A 21608-nucleotide genomic window follows, 5' to 3' on the forward strand; every position below is an offset into this window, starting at 1 on the left:
TAGGGACAGAAAACAGGGAAAGGAACAGGGGCACAAGAACTAGAAACTGCAGCAACAAAACATGCTCCAGCCAGGTGGGAATTTAGTTGAGAAGCCAGGAAGAGACTGTGACGTGTCATTTTAAAGGCCAGGGAAATCATTTGTGCAGTCAGCACAGCTTACTACTAGCAAGCTGCCAGGAATGCAACAGTTACCAGTGTGTGGTTCTTGACACAGTATCAGATAATTAGCCAGTATCTTCGTAAAAAAATAATAATACAGTAAGTGATTGGAAGTAGACTTATTGTTCTTGAGGTCTTCTTTGTCTCCTTTCTTGTGAATGAGGATAATTATGGCATTACTCCATTGCTCTGGAATTTTCCTGTTCTTCAAGCAGCATGTAAAGAGTTTTGCAAAGATTTTTTCTACTTCTTCCCCAGCTTCATTCAAGATTTCAGTACTAATTCTATTTTCCCCGGGAGCCTTCCCATTCTTCATGGGTTTTATTGATTTTGCCACTTTTTCTGGAAGGAAGAATGGTACAGTACATTATTAGTAGTTTCTTCTCACTTGTCCTCTGCTGGATTATGCCCTGTGTTGTCTGTGTTCATGCACAATTTCATATAGAAGTCTCTCATGACTATACTGTAAGTGCACAGTCTTTTAGTGTTGATCCATCGTCTTGTTTAAGTGCAATGATTTGCTTCTTCCCAAGTTCCAACAATAAGTAACTGCTTTGTCTTCTTTAAGCTTCTGTTATCATCAATAGTCTTCTTCACCCTATCACAGTTACATTATCTTACATTGTCAGGTATACATTTGCGGATTGTCTTGCACAGCTCTGCATATTCAATTCTTATAATTGCGTCTTGGGATTGCTTCATTTCATGTCATCTCGTCATTAATTGTTTTGTCTCATCAGATATTTTATTATCCTTTCTTAGTGATTCCTCCAGTTTTTTCTGCACATTCAACTACACTCTTCACAAGTTCTTCATAATCATTTGGTAAAGTGCATTTTGAACAAGATTAAGTGATTTTTAGTTCAAGTGTAAATTCTATGTTGTTATTCTTGAGATTAGTGATGTTGATTGATTTTGCCAAGCATAATTTGGTTTGTATGGTTACATATAACAAGTATGAAAGTGGGAACACATTGGTAGAATTTGAGCAATGTGAAAACTTCTGCATCATGAATTCATTCTTCAAGAACAATCAAAATAGAAAATGGACATGGAGTGAGCCCTTCACTCAAGAATGAAATTGACTATATCCTATCTAACGAGATTGAAGACTACACAGTCCTTAACCGTTTTGACACAAGGAGTGATCACTGATTGGTTTGCTGCAGATTACATCTGAATGTGAAGTTGGAAAGAAGAAAACTGATTATAAAGAAGACACATGACTTGATGTTCGAGTATACACTTGGATTATTTGAATCCTGTATCTTTTTGTAAACTGAAAGATGATTTGTGCTGCTTTTTCTGCATCCGCTTTTGAGCTCAATAGTCTTATAACCCATCCCAGATTGATGGGCAGCAACAATTGCTTCTCTAAGATCATTGCTGATGTCTTTCCTCCTTGACATTGTGTTTTATTTATTTATTTATTTATAAAATGTTTTACCAGGAAGTAATACATTGGGTTAACACACACCTGAATGCTCCAGACCAGCAAACTGCTAAACTTCGGCTTTTATAGAAGTGGTCACGCTTGCTGATGATCAATTAATCAAGGGCATTTGATTAGCAGCACCTGTCTGCTACTTAGCATCTTAATTCCTATGGAAGCAGTAAGGGTGTACTTAGTTTTTCACACATGGCTTCTCCATTTTGGCTTTATTTTTGTTAAATAAATCATGACACGGTGTAATATGTCATGTGTTGTTGTTCATCTGAGGTTGTATTTACCTAATTTTAAGACCTGCTAAGGAACAGATGATTGTTATTATGTCCTGATATGTAAAACCATAGAATTCAAAGAGGGTGTACTTTCTTTTTCACACAACTGTGTAGATTAAAGGAGGTATAGTTTAGAGGTATCTGTACCATGTTAGTCGAGATTAATAATCAAAAATGAATAGACAATACCGTTCTGTGGCTAACGAAATGCTTTTATTTGTGCGAGCTTTCCAGATACACTGATCTCTTCTTCCGCCATTGTTACAATGGATAAAGGTTTAACTTAAAAACATGTATGGAGGTGCCTGGGCACTTAACCCGTTAATTTCCACAGACAGACCCTCACAAAGAGTGTGTGTGTAGAGTAGCGCTACCCACTGTGTATGGCCGTTGGTGCAAGTGGTACCACTCCTGGTCTCAGTACAGATCAGGACAACTCAAAGATGTTGATCTGTGGACCGCAGAATGGTCCCATGCCGCATCTACCGGATCCTTTCCATCGGCGAAGGCGTCCGCCTCTGTGTTGGGTGAACTCCTGCTGGAGGGTCTCACCTTTAAGTGTCTCTTAAAGCGATGGTTGTCTGGTCCCAGACCACAGGCCGCAAGTAACCACGCAGCGTCTGCCACTGTGTGAGTGAAAGAAAACTCGGGCACTAACTCAAAGATGGTAAATACAGAATAAATAGACACAGATATTACCTTATAGAAATCCAACAGGTGCACCCCAAAAATGGAGGCACCTTTGGGGAAATAGGCTGCTGCGGCTCAACCCCACTAGGATCTATCCTGGATCCTTAAGTAGATGTGGACAAAAGAAACATAGTGGAGTACAGGATCAGTAAACACAATCACAGATTAAGGCCCAATGTATAAATAACAATAATCAGTGATGGAATTGATAGTCATATAACCAAACCATCACACACTTAAAGTAGTGCACAAGGGATAAATACCACAGTCAATGCACTTACTTGTCATTGCAGGGCCAGCTGAAGATAATATTAATAATATATAATATATCACTTCTTACACGGCCGTGTGTAAGAAATAAAGTCCTGAAAGGTTTCTTTACTGTAGCCTTCCGTCTGGTCTGTGTTTCTGTGCTGATAGTCTCTGTGGAGCATCCCACTTGGTGTTCAGGCAGATGATGGCTGTTATTAACTCCACCCTCCCCCCCCCCCCCCAGTCACACAAACCTTCCCCGTGATCAGGTTAGATGCATGGAGAGCATGTTAGGTTAAAATATAATTCATTTATTAGCAAAGAAAAAGTACACACACATATAGAAAAGTCTGTGTTGACAACTGCAGAGTCCGTATGCACTACATTGCCAGAGGATCCCCGCTCCCGTGTCCGGTATGCAGAGTTGGAACGCAAGTGGGATGGACAACTACAGTGGACTTATTCGGACAAAAATAGAGCAACGCGTTTCGCTGTCAGTACGGCTTCGTCAGGCTCAGAAGTACTGTTTGGATGTTTCTACCCTGGTTTAAATAGACAGTCCTTGATTAATGATCATGTCCACAAGGTTCCATACCATTGTTAAATAGTTGATGCAAGTTCAAATTTATATGCTAATAGCCCAAAGCTCTTTGCAGATGCTGGTGATATCATCCATGGGCACAAAGAATAATATTCATATTGAGCATTGGTTAACCCCTGCCATGAATTATTAAATGGCATACTGTTTTGCACAATAGTAGTCACAAAAACATATCATTGTCTGGAGCCAGATAGGCATCAAACCCCATCATAACTATACAACAAGAAAAAAGAAACCGTCTAGGAGCACTCAGGTATACCGTATGAGAAATAACAATTTATTAATTGACACAAAGAAAATAGATAACAGTACAAAAATATTTAAAAAATAGGCTAGGACCCCTGACACGGATTCTACCCAAAAGAAACACTGTTGCATGAAAAGGGGGTAAACTGATTATATAAACACCAATGCCTGATATAGACAAGATGATTAGAATCACTTTGCTATGCAATAAAATCCTTCACAGGCTATTACAGATTCCAAGTTGATGAAACATGCATATAATGGAATAAGTCTCCCAAGGGCCTGGAGTGATAAACCAGTATAGAAAATACTTCCTCATTGTAGGCGGACGCTCACAGAGGTATGCAAGGGAGAGTGGTTATGGTGAAATTAAATAAGGCTTTTATTGCGCCTGTTTCCTTAACATCAGGAAACCATCCAAACAAGGGGTAAACAAAGCTTTTATTCACTTGGGAGTATTTCTAGTGAAATACTATGCAGTCCACAACTCCCTTTAGATAAGCATGTCTCCCAGCCCCAAACATATATCATAAAATGAGCAGATATAAAAAGTCTTATAAATGAAAGTCTTATCTGTTCCTTATGGTTTGGAGGGAAAATCTTCTCTGTTCCTGGTTGCTACCTTTTCCTCAGGGTTTGTCAGCATTCAGGTTTAGAAGTTTCCCCTGTGTCTTGAAAGCAGCACTGCTGTTTCTTCTGGCAGGCTCAAGACAACTGTCCCCATGCTCAGTGTCACAAGTTGTGTGAGATTTAGGCACAATCTCCCTTCCTGTCTCAAAAGACAGGCTTTTCTAAGCAATCTAATCAGGCAGGTGGTGTTTGTTAATTGACTACCAGCAGTTAACCACCACACTGCTGGATTAGAGGCACATTTTCTGAACAGGGATAACTCCCCTGTTACACTCATCAAGCATAAAGATTCCGCTTTTTAAGGCAGATATATAATCCCCTTTAAATGAGATGAGGTGGGGTCTGCACACGTTTGTAGATAGCATTTTTTAAGTTAAATGTGGTTGAGAGGTGTGGGGTTTGCACATTCCTCTATTCAGCATCACTTTGCCTACATGTAGCTGAGAGGGATCTAATGCGCATGTGCGAGTTAAATTTGATATGTATAATGCAGACATGCAACTTTATCATGTATCCTAATAGGGACACCTTTAACTTGGCCCTAATTATGCGTATGAACGATCATTGAGGGATTCTTGACCATTAGCATAGTGGATAAGTATTCCCCGCAGTACGTTTGTATTTCGCATGCGTATTATACTTTACGGCGCCATACAGGCAGCATAGGCAATCATAATTGTGCTTCTCTATTTCCCACATTACGCTTACATTGCGCATGCACATTATGCGTCATGGCGGCATACAAGAAGTATATGCTATTGCAATGTGCCTCATTATTCCCTGTGTCACGGTTGTATTGCGCATGCGCATTACGCGTCATGGCGCTATACAGGAACTAAATGCAAATACTATGCGCCTCACCTTGACACGCGGAAGTACAGACTTAATTATAGTAGGGATTACATACAGCTGTTTACTCCTTCTCTTGGCATGAAAATCCACCCTTTTTAAGATGTGTTTTGTCCTAGCCTCCTCACCACTCCAAGTCTAAGTCCTCTGACGAAACGCGTAGGAGTGGGGGTGCTAGACAGGACCCCTGGATTATGAAGTCACGTAACTATGCTACCTAACATTGCTGTGATTATTCTTTTGGACTTTGAACACTTTTGATACTCATTTGTGCAGTATACAGGCTATCTAACTCTGCACTCGGCTGAGTGCATGTATTTTCTATGCCACATGCGTGACAGTACTTGTATTGAGTGATCCTTAGAGCTCAGAAACCATTTTTCCACAGATACTCAATTTGCTGTGGATCTGGATTATATATCTGCCTTAAAAAGCGGAATCTTTATGCTTGATGAGGAAGTATTTTCTATACTGGTTTATCACTCCAGGCCCTTGGAGACTTATTCCATTATATGCATGTTTCATCGACTTGGAATTTGTAATTAAGTAATAATCCCTGAAGAACAGGGCATTACTGGCCAATAATGCCCTGGCTGGAAGAGTTAAAGGCCCGAGGCGAAGCCGAGGGACTTTAACCCAGCCAGGGCATTATTGGCCAGTAATGCCCTGTTCTGAGGGGATTATTACTATTATAGGCTAAATGTAGGCTTATTTCATAAATAATAGACACTTTTGTATAGTTATATAGATTTTTATATTAAAATAAAATGGTAAATACATGAAACCACCTCTATATACGCATACACTGCAGCTATCTATATCCACACACTGCCGCCCCCTCTGTGTACACACACACACACACAGCAGCTCACACACAAACTGCCGCTACACACACACACACACACACACACAACACAGTGCCTCTACACACATACACACACTGGAGCACTAGACACACAACACAGCACCTCCTCTACACTCACTACACAGCACCTCTACACACACAGCAGCTCTACACACACACACAAATTCTGCTGCTGCACACACATGCTACACCCATAAACACTGCTACTGACACACACACACACACACATCAGCTCTACACTCACACAAACTGCTGCTACACATACAACAGCACAACACACACACACTGCAGCCACAATAAAAAATGCAGCCACTTACTAAACTTTGCACTCTCCCCCCCAGCTCTACACACAACACAGCACCTCTACACCCCCCCCCCCACACACACACACACAACACTGCACCTCTATACACTTACTTCTTTGCAGTCTCTCTCCCCCTCCCCTCCAATTCAACTGAATCTGCTCAGAAAATCTCAGTCAGCTCGGGAGGGGGAAGAGCCAACCGTGGCTGATACATTTTGACCAATCCCCTGCCATATCTCAGAGCTTTTACTTAATTCAAACCAATCCCCTGCCATGTCTCAGCTGTTCTGAAAGCTGATTGGCTGGAAATAAACAGATTGAAAACTGCATTTTGCAAACTGCTGAAATTCAGGGCATTACTGTGGATAAAGCCCGGAATTTTAACCAATCAGAGTTTTCAATAATGCCCTGAATTTTACTGCTTTAGCCTATAATAGCCTGTAAAGGATTTTATTGCATATCAAAGTGATTCTAATCATCTTGTCTATATCAGGCATTGGGGTTTATATAATCAGTTTACCCCCTTTTCATGCAACAGTGGGTTTTTTGGGTAGTATCCGTGTCAGGGGTCCTAGCCTATTTTTAAAATATTTTTGTACTGTTATCTATTTTCTTTGTGTCAATTAATAAATTGTTATTTCTCGTACGGTATACCTGAGTGCTCCTAGGCGGGTTTCTTTTTTCTTGTTGTATAGTTATCTCTGACCCGTGAGCACTGCCTGTTATGGAAATTATTCTATCATATACTGGCTTATGGTGACCATTTATATTGGTTGAGTGGATGCAAGGTTATCTTCCTCTTTTTCGTACCCATCATAACTATACAGCGATAGTTAGTATGCCCTAATAAGACTATTGGAATGTCCTATGAAAAGCTGGTGTTTCCATACAATAGAAACCATAACAGTGCAGACACTCTATAAGGGCTAATAAATTGAGAGTTCAAAATGAAAAATTAAGTACTTAAAATTATCTAAACATGTAGTTTGCCTTGAAGGCATTCAATATACAGACCACATTTATCCTATAGTCAAACCATAGAAATATTCTTATAGCGCCTTATCAAAGCACCATAATGAACGGAAACAAAGTAAATAATGGTGGAATACCTATGCCCTGAAAACCCTACACAGTCCTTAAATGTTGCAACCTGCCATTGGATATAGTTCTCCTTAACCAATTAAACATCCAAAAAGGACTACATACTGAAAACCTACTCTAAAAATGCATACTATAAATGCATGTTATAAGAATACAGAGACAGCGAACGGGACAATAAATGATACTTAATAAGTCTGGCTTGGACCTCCACTGGCACTGGACCAGAGAGCGAGACATAGTATAATACAATATAATATAGGGCCTCATGCAGTAAGCGCCGATAAGCCATTTATTCCCTGAAGAAGTAGTTAATTCTATGAAACTAGTTTGATGTACTGTAACATTCTATTGCCTTATATCTGCTTACATTGGCCTTTGTCTATGTATTGGCCTGTCCTGTTTTTATTTCATCCTGTGTGCTGTTTTGGACACTTGTGAGAGACTTTGTAAGACTGTTCAAACTTCCCTATTGAATCCACCACTGCTGTGTAGACAGTGACGTCATTACACAGCGTCCCGCGACGGAGCGGCATCGTGGCACGCTGAGGGCACCCCAGCAAGCTGCGTTTTAACCTCTGTGCAGAGGATACACCTACCGAGGTACAGGAGCAGCTTCATATCGGCCAGGAAGCAGGAGCGATTTCACCGAGCCCCAGTACCAGCTGCTGAACCTGGCTGCATGAAGGGAAATCCCCTTGGGAGTGAAAAGACTAACGTCCTGCCCCAGAATCAACTGAGCTGCAGCAGCAGAGGGAAGCAAGCACCTGAATCTACAGCTAACAGCTGCCGAGTGGTAAACAGTGTGATACACACTACATGCCTTTTACCAACTTTTTTCATGTACGCAGATATATTACCCCCTTTTTAATTCTATAATATATTGTTGAATTTGCTTCACTATTTGGCGTTGTGCGCTGTTTTCTTTTGTTTCCATTCTCTTAGTGTGTGTGGGGTGCTGAGCCACCCCTGCGTTTACAGCTGCAGACGCCATTATCCCCAACACGGTTATGTGACACTTATTATTTAATGTATAATTATCTCACTGTGGGAGTTGTGGTTTAATTTTTTATTAATTTTTTATCACTAAATTGATGGTATAGTCACTGCACTGTATATATTTATACATTTAAACTTTATAGGTAGTTAGGTAGTAGCGCACAGTTTTTTTTTTTTGTTTTTTTTTTTTGTTTTTTTTGTTTTTTATATATACAATGTAAATGCAATGTTTTGATTGTCATTTGAGGTTTTTGATTGGCATTTGAGGATTTTGATTGGAAGATCAGATTGGATTATTAAAGGAAATTGATTTTATTGTAGTGTGTCTGTATGGAGAAGTGGTATTTGTAGTACAGCATGTTTTTGATAACCCTTCTACATTTATTTGTATATTGGTTCATCATGTCTATGTATGTATATATATATATATATATATATATATATATATATATATATATATATATATATATATATACACAGTGGTTGACAAATCACCAAAAAATCTACTCGCCACACAAAAAAATCTACTCGCCACCTAATACCAAACGTGTGCTGCTTGAGCCAATATTTACTCGCCCGGGGTTAAATCCACTCGCCAAATGTATAGGTTTGTCGAACACTGTATATATATATATCTGTATATATATTATAGTTGCATGATGAAGCCACTGTGCAAATGAATGGGTGAAGGGTGGGTATCGGGCCAGTGTGGCTTAACCCCTTAATTACCGTTGCGGTTATTATCCGATAAGGTGTTTAAGGGGTTAATTGATATCTGAATGTAATTGCAATGTATTGGCTTTGTATTGGCTATGTATTTTGTGGGCATACGTCGTTGCTGGCGACGGGGGCTTCTTATTGATGAGGTCAGTAGTACTTTATTTATTTTAATATGCTAGTTAATGTGTTTAATAATGGGCAAATAATCTATTATCCCTATCTGGATAATAGTTATTTTGCACATTATTGTACTGTAGGTGTTGGGGGGGGGGGTTGGGGGGGTGTATGTATTGAATGTATAGGCCAGGTTTATTTTTTTTACATGTAATGGGGGCTGGATAGACCACAGGGGCCAATATGAGATTGGGTGGGTCATACTAGAGGGAATACCCGTTACATATACAGGTAAACCCCGTTATAATGCGACCCGTTATAACGCGGTTTTCACGTGGCTCCCGTTTAAAAAAAAAAAAATTAAAAAAAATTTTTAAAATTTTTTTGCACACTGCACACTTTCACTGCACACACTGCTCACTCTCACTACACACACTGCTCACTGTACACATTGCACACAGCACACACTCTCACTGCACACACTCTCACTACACACACTCTCACTGCACACACTGCACACTAATCACTGCACACACTGCTCACTGCACACTGCACACACTGCTCACTGCACACTGCACACACTGCTCACTGCACACACTGCTCACTGCACACACTGCACACACTGCACACACACTGCACACACTGCACACACACTGCTCACTGCACACACACTGCTCACAGCACACTGGACACACTCCCAGCACTCACTGCACACACTCCCAGCACACACTCTACACTGCACACACTGCACGCACTCTACACTACACGCACACACTCTACACTGCACGCACACACTCTACACTGCACGCACACACTCTACACTGCACGCACACACTCTACACTGCACGCACACACTCTACACTGCACACACACACTACACTGCACGCACACACTCTACACTGCACGCACACACTCTACACTGCACGCACCCACTCCCACTGCACACTCCCACTGCACACTCCCACTCCCACTGCGCACACTCCCACTGCACACTCTCCCACTGCACACTCTCCCACTGCACACACTCCCACTGCACACACTCCCACTGCACACAGTCCCACTGCACACTGCACACACCAGACACTCCCAGCACTCACTGCACACACACTCACACTGCACACTGCTCACAGCACACTCTCACAGCACACAGCTCTCACAGCTCTCACAATACACTCACATGTCAGCAGCCCACCCCCCCTCACATGTCAGCAGCCCACCCCCCCCTCACATGTCAGCAGCCCACCCCCCCTCACATGTCAGCAGCCCGCCCCCCACCAGCCCGTTTTTCACACACACACCCCCACCAGCCCGTTTTTCACACACACACACACACACACACACACACACACACACACACACACACACACACACACACACACACCTACCTTAGATCAGCTCAGCACATCCTCTCTCCCCTGTACTAAGCCTACGCCCTGCCCCCTCATGCTCTGACCTCTCCGGAAGAAAAAAAAGAGGGGGTTGGGAGGGAGGAGGGATGAATTGCCGCCGTTTTTTTAAACTTTTTGTTTTTTAATTTATTTAATTAACTGGCGCCCGGCCAGAGTCATCGCGGGCCCCACAGAGAGGCCAGACGGGCGGCATGTTGTGCTGGCCTCTTCCTTCCCTCCTCACTCCCTCCCTCCCGAACAGGCGCGCGGCGGCCATTTTGTTTTTAAATTAGCGCGACCCCGTTACTAACGCGGTGGTCTCGGGGTGGACCCCGAGGACCGCGCTATAACGGGGTTTACCTGTATATGTGTTTTACTCATAGTGTAGATGTGCAGAGGGTCTCCAGAGCTGAACCGCTTTGGTTTTAGGTCCGGGGACCCCCTGCTTCCCGAGATACAGGCCCCTTTAGGGGTTGCCGGTATCCCTCTGCTTTGTTTACATTCCGCGGTCACGTGATCGGGACCTTTAAATGCAGAGGGATACCGGCACCTCATAAAGGGGCCTGTATCTCGGGAAGCAGGGGGTCCCCAGACCTGAAACCAATGCGGTTCAGCTCCGGAGACTCACTGCACATGTACACTAGGATTCAAAGTTGTTTATAAATAATTTATATTTTGCCGATGTTTGCGTAGAGAGAGAAGCTGATCTCTCTCTGCTGCAAACACATATCGGCAGAAATGGCCTATCGGCAGGTTATCGGGAGCCAGGCTGTTTCGGCACAGGCTCATCGGCAGTTTTGCTTTCGCAGTGATTCGACAGGGATCGGCATGGATTCGGTCCTTACTGAATACTGCGAGGGCAAATCGCCAAAATCATGCCTATCGGCAACACTTGCCGAAAGCACTTTTTCGCCGCTTACTGCATAGAGCCCATAGTCTTTAAAACGTATTGGAAGATTCCCTTAAAAGTCTTTCAGGCTTGCATCTCTGAACACTCACTCCCTCAAGTACAGAGTGAGGTAGGTACCAATTCCAGAACAGAAAATATACATGTAACAGCGATCAGGCCACTGTCTCATAAATACTACTAGTGATACATTTCTAGATTATACGTGATACCAGGATGTTAAACCCTAACAGCTTACTGTATTAAAAACAGAACCATTGCATCGACATCAATGGAGTGCCATAAAGCTCCATCTGCCCTAATGTCGCACACAATCTACATATGTTAAAGCAATATAAAACTTTATTAAAACTCAATTGAAATAGTAATAAAACCATATTGGAACAATAATAAAACTCAGAAGCATTAACTCAAACATAATATGCCAAATCTCGGTAAGGGTGGAGTGAAACAGCTTAAGAATCAGGAGATATAATGTACTGGGTTTTTACAGATAACCCAATATTAGACAAATGCCTCATTGTCAATGTCAATGTTTAGTCCCTTGGGGACCAAAGTCTTCAATTTATACAGTAGATCCAATACGTTTCCTTCTGACACATTCTGAAGTCTGTCCCCTTCTCTCCAACTTTCGGGGACAACCTCAATTCCCCTGTACAACAATCCCATTGGGTTTCTTGCATGTGCTAGGCTAAAGTGTTGGACAGATTGTGTGTAAGTAGCTGTTTTCTCATGTTGCCCATGTGCTCCAGTATGCAGTATGCGGACCCTCAGTGGTCTTGAGGTGCGTCCCACATACTGAAATCCACATGGGCACTCCAAGAGGTACACAACAAACGACGTCCTACAATTGATGAAATATTCCATTTCAAAAATCTCTTTTGTGACGTAAGAGATAAAATGAATTCTTTCTTTAGTCGCAAATTTACAGGCCTTACATGTAAAGCAATTAAAACCTCAGTGGGTTTTGGTTGCGGCTGTGCTACTCCTTCCTTTCCTTCCATCCTGCTCCCGAATGGCGTGGTGTGCTGAGCGTGCCCAATGTATCTTTTGGCTTCCCGAGATTCCAGGGGCCCTATAGGCCATTTGCCCCTATGTGACCTACAGCCCCTGAGGCTGCTGGGACTTGTAGTCCCTTGCGGAGCCTATCTTAATGGCTGACGCAACTTCTGAGGCACTGTGCATGCGCAAAGGCTCAATCGCGCATGCGCTAACATCTACAAGATGGCGGCGCCCTGTGATCGGTACTGCCATGGAGCTCCGGTGACCAAGGTCACCCCTCTTACTGCCCGCAGCTCCTTGTTCTCGCCGGGTGTCCGCATGCCTCGCTGGCGGCACACGCGCACCTCTGCAGCCAGCTGCAACCTCCCCCTTTTCCCCGCAGCCACATCGAGGTAAGGGGACCATGGGAGACCTGGCTATATATATAATATAGAACCAAGGGACTTTATATAAAACCTTAAAGAATAGAGGCAAAACTAAAACCAAAACATGGAGTCAAGTGAACATCTTTACTTTTAACTCTTTACTTTTTTTTTTTAATTCTGGAGCAGAACCCTCTAGATTATTTATGATTAATTATGATTCTAGGATATTTCCCAGTTTGGGCCCATTTCCCAGCATGGTTTGTTATGTCTTATTTACTCATGCCGTCTCTCTTTTGACTGTCTTTTTCCATCAGGTGACAGGAGCTGGTCTTGACGATGAAGAGGATCGTCCTCTTAGCCTAGCATGGCCTAATAACGGTCGCAAGAGGGCTGTGTATCTTGCCGTGCTGCCTATCATATTCCCTTTGTGGCTCACCTTACCAGATGTCCGTAAGACAGTGAGTACTTGCTAACGATCTGTACGCGACATGTGCAATTTGTTTCGCGGACGTTCGTCAACTAGGGAAATGTGCACATTTTATTTAGTAGAAATGCTTTCAGAAGAACAGCAACCTTCGCAAAAAAATAACCAATAAAAGTCTATGTGCATTGCAAACTCCAACCCAGAAGCACCAGGTCACGTGGCCCTTTAATACACTGCCATTTTCACACAATAAATGGCTAAAGTTGCTAAATGTCAATGTAATCTGGTGGGTGGGTGTTGCCATATAAATAAAAGACACCACCCAGTACATTTTAATCATTATTGCTTTCTGGGAGGTTTAGTCATTTCAATACATTGTACTGCAGAACTAAAATGGATAAACCTTTGCCATGGGTGAGTTACTGCAATTCATTGCAAAATAAGACCTGATGGCAGTGAAAGAGCTGGTATTGTATTCTTAGACAGACATTTTTTTAATGCAATGAAATGGCCCCTTTAGGTCACAGGTGTTGTTGTGACACAAGCAAAAAAGAACAATTACAAGACTTACAATAGCAGAACATCATTGCTGTGGGTTCAACTGCATTGGTGTGTCTGTACATATACAGAACCAGTGCATGAAAGTGAATATGTGCTGGCGCTAGCAGGGTCAGCACCAGCTATAAATGGCAGTGAGCACTATCAGAATGTGTGTTTACTAAATATTTCCCTGTCTGACTCTTCTGTCAGGGTACCAAACAGTTGTGTTTTACTAGTCAAGAAGCTGGTACAAGCAGCAGCGGATTTACAAATCCGCCACCCTTGGGCACTTGCCTGTGCCTGCCGCCTGTGCCTGCCGCCCTGCTTCTCCTTCAGAAACCTGCATCAAATGACGCCGCAGACATCACCAATGTGACGTCGCAAGGAGTCGTGTTACCATGGTAACATGGCGTCATTAAGTCATTTAACGTCGCAATGTCACGGTTACCATGGCAATGAGACGCCGTGTGACGTCGTTTGTGATGTCCGCTGCATCATTTGACGCTCGACTTTGAAGGAGAAGCAGGGCGGCAGAACGGAGGCGGACGGCACAGGTAAAGAAGTCCATTCCCATTAGGTCAGATAGGTCAGAGAGCACGGCAAATGCAAATGGGGGTGGGCATTTTTGCCGCCTCAGAATATTGCCGCCTTAGGCCCAGGCCTAATTGGAAATCTGACACTGGGTACAAGGTTAGGAAAGTTAGCAGTTATTATACTGTGCATGTAGAGAATATTGTCATGAAGAGCTGGGTTTCCTTCAGGCCTCCACTGAATAAATGAGACTCTTATTGCCTTTATGAAGAACTCTAATGCTGCTCAAAGAAAAGGTCTAGAAACCCTTCAAAGCTTTAACTTATATGGCTAGTAGCTCAAAATAATATTCCTATGCAACTACAGTATATGAGATATGTTTCATGTTGTTATTCTGTCATCATGTACTCAGTTACGGTCCGTCATGGTGAGCACAGACGATCCAAAAGTCAGAAATATAGGCTCGGTTCAAACTTTTCCTTTTTTTTCTTCTAATCTTGTGTGTTGATATAAAAAGCGTATTGCAATACTGCAATACGTAGGTTCATTCATGCAAAGAAAACCGTTGTTGAGAATTCTTCTTTAGCATTGAACAGATTAATTATTTTTCCCTTTATGAGATATCATTAGATGATATTTCACTGGGGATTTTTGTTTGCCTTCCTCTGGATCAATATACTGTAAGTACAAACATAGGATAAGTATCTGTCGTCTAAATGTAGCATCTACTATGTAACTATGTAACTATGTAACTATGTATCTATGTAACAAATCTAGGGTGAGAGCAGCAGTGAAGGACGCAAAGAGCAAGAAAAGATACCAACAGTATATAATCAGTTGTGAATTTCCAAACCTGATGATAATTACAATCTACTAATTACTAGGAGTGCATTCAAATTCTGACATGAGTGGATGGGAAATAGTAAATAAAACTGAGGCCGCTTCTGCACCGGATGGAACTTCAAAGAGCTAATTGTGCACACACGTGGGTTCAGCTAGTGATGCCCCTCTCAATACAAAACAAAGCTGAGCATTTGCCACAATAGTCCATGCATACTGTTCGTACATCTTGGCTTGCAAATCTATTGCAATATTTTTTTTTCTATCAATTTTGGAGAGCTGGAGCACTTATGGTGAAGTAATGATTGCCATGAAAAACCTCATAAAGAAAAAAATAAACTGTATATAAATGTGCACCATTTAATACTAGTATGAGTTTATTTTCTTTGTTATAATTAGGGATTCTGGTTTTTGTGTTTATAGTTTTGTAAAATCGGTGCTTATTTTTTAGTTTTACCGTTGTTTTCATTTTATTAAAAAAAATATCTGTGTTTATCAGTGTTTTTGAATTTGGTGTTTATCGGTACACTTATTTTCAATTTTCATACTATCCAAGTATGTTGCCTTTTTCTACTACCTGTGGCTGGCTGGCTTGCTAAAAAGGGGTGGAACTAACAGGACATGATTCTTAATTTTCGGTTTATATCGGTATTAAACAGAAATGCAAGATTGAGATTCAGTGGGGTTTTCCGGTTAAAACCTAAAACCAGAATCCCCAGTTATAAAGCATTGCGATATTTAACTGGTGTAATATCATGATTAACATGTACCAGGTTTACTTTGTACATATGATATAGTGATCATTGCTGAATCTTCATTTTCTCTTTTTTTTTTTTTTCAGTCATCTAGAAAATTTTTCCCTCTAACTTTTTTTGGATCGATCACTTGGATTGCAATTTTTTCCTATTTAATGGTCTGGTGGGCCCATCAGGTAAGTTCATAAGGGCTGTCTGCATTGCGTTATAGTTCCTCTTAGGTCCTTACCAGCTGTATCAGTATGTTTACAGTGGCACAGATGTTATGTGTACTATTCAATGGTTGTCATTAGAGACGGGCGAAACTGTCAAAATCCAATTCCTGGAATATCCCGGGCTTTCCATTCAAAATCCATTCCGCGGTGTCAAATTTGTAGACGGATTGTTCCAGTTTAAATCCGTGTGGATTAATCAAAAATCACCATTGGATACAATCTGTTGACGGATTTGTAGAATCCAATCCGTGGATTCAGCAATCCATTGTAGGATTTTGAAGAATCCACCAATCGATTGTGGAATCCGTGGATTGTATTCTAAAATCCTCCAACGGATTGCGGAATCCGCGGATTGGATTGTCAATGATAAAAACAATCCGGAAAACGCGAATTTACCCTTTTGAGACTGATTCATGGAAATCTGCAGACCAAAGGAAGCTGCGGAAATGGCCGATCTCTAGTTGTAATAGCATGCATATCACTGGTGCATTATAGGTAAATAATAACGTTAATAAACCAATAATATGTGGAAAATAAGTGCTCATCTTATAAGAAACCCATGCAGAGCATTCTATACGAATGTTTTCAATCGGCTGAATATGAAATATGTCATGAAACAATAAATATGGTTGCTGTAATGGCAGCAAATGATTGATGGGAATGAATGCACCATTGCTATGTATGTTCCCTTTTTTTCACTGTTTTGCTGGCAATAGCCTTATTGGCGGACATTCATATTTGCAGAAAGTAACAAGACATCCAAGGAAATCCATTATTTCTCATCGGCACATGACACAACATATGTACAATGTAATACATTAGAAACTATGGTAATTATACTTTCCATAAAACATGAGACCCACACCCAAGGAGGGTTCCAGCCAGTTGTTTATTGCACATGGCAAGCAGTTACCATGCAAGGTCAGCAATATTTCTTGCTATATCAGATCAGATACAATCCAGCGTATGTTGTTCTCAACCATAATATTATAACACTTCATAGACTCCTATTATTCATCTGTTGGATGACAAATCAACTCAAATCGGTAGGTGTCATACTTGCTTCATGGATTTAGAATATGAACAGTGACCATAGTCTTGCTGACAAGTTGTTGGGGCCTCACGGTGAACAATACGTGTTGTATTCACTAGCACCTCATGCTTAACCTTGTAGCATAACTTCTTTGTTTTAGCTGATAACGAGTGAAGATGACAACATGTACTCTTTTACTGCATGTCTACAGGTTAACAGTGAAACTGCTTTGAAGAGTTTTACAGCAGATATATAGACAATTGGTCTCTTGGTAATTAGCAATTGTATATATTAACCCTTTCTTATATCTACTTAGAAAGAGATCAGTGTATGCATAGACATGTATTCAATATACATAAGAATTATAATTTTTACAGTATAAACAGGTGCAGGTTACTTTAATTTCACTGAATAAACATCAGCTGTGTGTAGTGCTGCAGCATATCAATCTTTTGTTTCCTATGACCACAGGACATAACAATCCAGGTACATCTTTGATGTAAGCATGATTTTAGGTTCAACAGTGTAACACAGGATTCTGGGTTGTGAATGCAAAGGATTCTGGGTTGTGAATGCAAAGTGTGGTACCTTATTCTTGGAAATTCAACTTTGTTTACAAAATGTTGTGCTTGTACACCTAAAGAATAATCTTGATTATATAACTACTCTTTCAATCGCTGTAGACGATGTTGTAGCAACGGTATTGTTTTACAATGAGCATTATATATTTTGATGGTGTTGATTTGTGTTGCACTTTCCAGTGTGTTCACTTTGTTTAATTGAATACTTTACTTAAACTACAATATATACATTTTATTGCCAGTGTTCCAGTGTTCATGAAAAAGCCAATATTTCCCCTACAAATGGGAATAGCATAGCGTTAGCATAGCGTTTGTAATACAAGTTGTGACAAATATTGATTTCCATTTAAAGCATTTCCACTAAAACCGTGCCCAATTCTAATTGCACTGCAGCATTTTCCGGTTTAAGAGTAACCTCTTGTCTTCCAAAAGATGGAATTATGGATATTTTTCTATTTTGTTTCTTTGTTTTCTACAATACTCCTAAAAGAACATGTCAATCCATCTCTCGAATCCTAGTTTTCATTCATGGAAAATGCTCGTACTGAAAGCAGCAAAATCAACCAGAAGCCTATATGAGTTTAACCTGAGCACCTCCCGCTTGTTCTTTTAAGTGTGAATAATGATTAATTTCTTAATTTCTAGCAAATGAGGTTACACTGAGCATTAGGGTAAGCTCCATTTTGACCCATCAGACAAAAAACATTTCAACTGCTCATATCGCCTAAACGAGACATCAGATAAAATGAAAAAGAAAAACCCATCCTCTAAGTGTAGGATATCTTTTAAAGTAAATATAAATAATGCAACAAAAAATGTGTCGTTCAGCACAGACTGCTGCTTTAGGCTGCGTCCACGCTGCCGCTGACCGTGCTTGGTGCTTAGCGCGGTCAGCACAATCAATATTAATCTGTCCGGCCACAAACACGCGGCGCGCGAGAACCCGTGCAACTAAAGCTCGCGGGCACTAGGTGCTTGCCGAGACAGATAAAATTGAGTTTGGGTGCGCTGAAGGGTCACATGACCTCCTCAGCAATCAGCGCCGCTCACTACTCGGCCACGCCCCCCCCCTCCCCCCCGCTCGCGCTTACCGAAAAAGTTGCCGGACAGCCGAACGCTCATGCTTGGAGTGTCGGTGACGTCACCACTCTCAAGCATGAGCGCGATCAGCGGCACAGGGGGGACGCAGCCTTAGATGGTACTAAAAAAAGACAAATTATGAGTTCAGAAGTGCACATTGCTGCATTGAGTGATTCAGCAAATTATAAATTGGATGCTATACAATTTCTTTTGACAGAGATGATCACAGATTCAATCCCAACTAATATATTTAAAAATGTAATTTTCATGCAACGTCCATATATAGACTTTTTTTTATCTCTCATGATGCATTGCAGATTTTGATACCTTTTCCAAGGTCAACATAAAAGTTCTTCATTCACTTTTTTGGGCAATTTAATGTATCTAAAACACTTTTGAAAGAATACAGATTAAAGTGGTTAAAGTATTCAGAGCTGTGTTTTTATGTTATATTATTTTATTTTTCTAGACGTGTGTTGACAGCATAAAAAAAAATCTCGTTTAAAGTACCACTTAATGAAGCTTTAAGTCACATAAGACCCCTGAATGGATTGCCATTACATAATATTCAGGCAACTTTTTTGGATTTACATGCTGGATTGCATGTTTTATTTAATAATAGTGCACCGAGATGATATATGGTACAACAATTTGAAAAGATCAATTGAAATTCTGTATCTAATGCTAACCAAAGCAACGACATGTTGTCATTGTAGTTTTGCAATGTAAAATTTATGTTTTATACAGTATAGTGTTAAATAGATTGTTTGTAAGGATTTTTGTCGTTGCGTAGACTTTGAAAATGCATATTTTAGGATGCATTGTTTTTAGTTATTGGGAATCTGTTTTAAAGTAAAGTCTTCCTCCTCTCAGTTTAAATACTGTACTGCAATAGGTTGGGGGAAGGGACTTCGATCACTTAGACCAGGGGTGTGCAAACTGGGGGGCGTGAGATTTTTCAGGGGGAGTGCGGCAGTTGCAGAGGCCCTGCGCTCTTCCCCAAGCCATTTAAATTAAATTAAATGATCGCGTGAGACTTCTGTAACTTTACTTACCTTGCCTCCGGCGACGCATCGCCATGGCAACAATTACACCAAAGGGCTACGGAGACATGGTTAGGACAGGGGTGCGAGCATGGGGGTACAGGGGGGAAAGTTTGCGCACCCCTGACTTAGATTGTAAGCTCAAGGGGCAAGGATTTCCAGGCCTATTGTGTGCTTATATATTAGTTGTACGTCTTATAATTCCTGGTATTGTATAGTATAGTATAGTTAGTAAAGCACTGCGTACATCGTTGGTGCTCTATAAAGCAAAATCAGCATTTAGACATATTGGGGAGACAATTCGTTATCCACAAGTTAATGTATTTTTACAATTCATCATTTGTCCACAAGTGTTTTCTGCCTTCAGTAGGACAGGGCGAAATCAGGTCAAGTACAATGGGATTCCACTGCGCGCGGTTTAACATGTGGTTACTATCGTATTCCATTACATTTGACAATGTCTGTTTCCGAAACAAGTCAGCAAAGTTGTTAAATAGAAAACGATCATAACGGTTTGTAGAAATATTATCGTGAAACACGACTTTAAAGGTAACCTTAAAAAAAACGGCAGTATTCGTTTGCGTTTTAACGCGGTATAATTAACATTATTATCTTCTTATGTTTAGGTCGGTGAGACTATTGGCATTTCAGAAGAAATTATGGGGCTGACTATATTAGCTGCTGGCACCTCCATCCCTGACCTTATAACTAGTGTTATTGTTGCTCGCAAAGGGCTGGGAGACATGGCAGTATCAAGCTCTGTAGGAAGCAACATTTTTGACATTACAGTTGGGTAAGTATAAATGCTCTTCCACAGCAAACATCAAATATAGGTAGGGCTGCCGTCAGGGGGGGACAACCAGGACCACTATCCCAGGTTTGGTGGGTTTGGGGCCCGGCTTCCTGCCAGCACATTCATTCTCTGCGTTGGCGCTGAGATGCAGCAGGAAGTCCAGAGGGGAAATCCCTTCCTCTGCCGAGCCGCTGTAGGTGGGCGGGGCCTGAGGCAGGGGACGGAGCCTCGAGGACAGCAGGGCGAGCCAGCGGTTGCACGCTGGAAAAGGTGAGGGAAGGGTTAAATCAGGGGGATGCAAAGAGGCAGGAAAGGGAAGAAGACAGAAAGGAAGAGAAAAACAAAAATAGAAGAGAAAGTACAAAGAGAAATACATAAGAGGGGAAAGAAAGACATGAGGAGGAGAAAAGAGAGACAGACACGAGGGGAGAAAAGAGAGGGAGACATGAGGGGAGAAAAGAGAGGGAGACATGAGGGGGAAAGAGTGAGAAAGGGGCAAGAACAAAAGAAAAAGATGCTGGGGAAAGAAAATTCAGGGAGGATGACAATGAGGGGGAAATAAGCAAAATACATGAGAGGGAAAGAAACATGGGGATGAAATAAAGAGAGGAGAGAGGTAGGCTGAGGGGAGGGGAGGGGGAGAGGAGAGAGTCAAGCTGGGGAGGAGAGGAGAGATATAGGTTGAGATGGAGAGGGGGAGAAAGGCTGTAGAGTGAAGAGGAGAGAGACAGGCTGAAGGTTGAGAAGATAGTGACATGCTCGAGGGGGAAGAGTAGAGACAGGCTGGGGGAATAGAGACAGGCTAAGGGGGGAGGAGAGTGACACTAGAGGGGGCAAGGAGAGAGACAGGCTTGGGGGGG

The 21608-nt window shown here is 41.6% G+C and overlaps 1 protein-coding gene across 5 annotated transcripts in view; it reads left to right on the forward strand.

Annotated features, from left to right (window-relative positions):
• SLC24A2 (solute carrier family 24 member 2) overlaps positions 1-21608 on the forward strand; it is a 320058-nt gene that overhangs the window by 284081 nt on the left and 14369 nt on the right. For 4 of the 5 annotated variants that reach the window (XM_075594672.1, XM_075594667.1, XM_075594681.1 and 1 more), the window contains 3 exons: positions 13228-13371; positions 16090-16179; positions 20582-20748. In XM_075594672.1, coding sequence (XP_075450787.1) covers positions 13228-13371; positions 16090-16179; positions 20582-20748 — 401 coding nt within the window. The remainder of the gene's footprint in view (positions 1-13227; positions 13372-16089; positions 16180-20581; positions 20749-21608) is intronic. The other variant, XM_075594686.1, reaches the window with a different exon arrangement.

This window comes from Ascaphus truei, chromosome 1 (genome assembly GCF_040206685.1).
Source record: "Ascaphus truei isolate aAscTru1 chromosome 1, aAscTru1.hap1, whole genome shotgun sequence".
Classification (NCBI taxonomy): domain Eukaryota; kingdom Metazoa; phylum Chordata; class Amphibia; order Anura; family Ascaphidae; genus Ascaphus; species Ascaphus truei.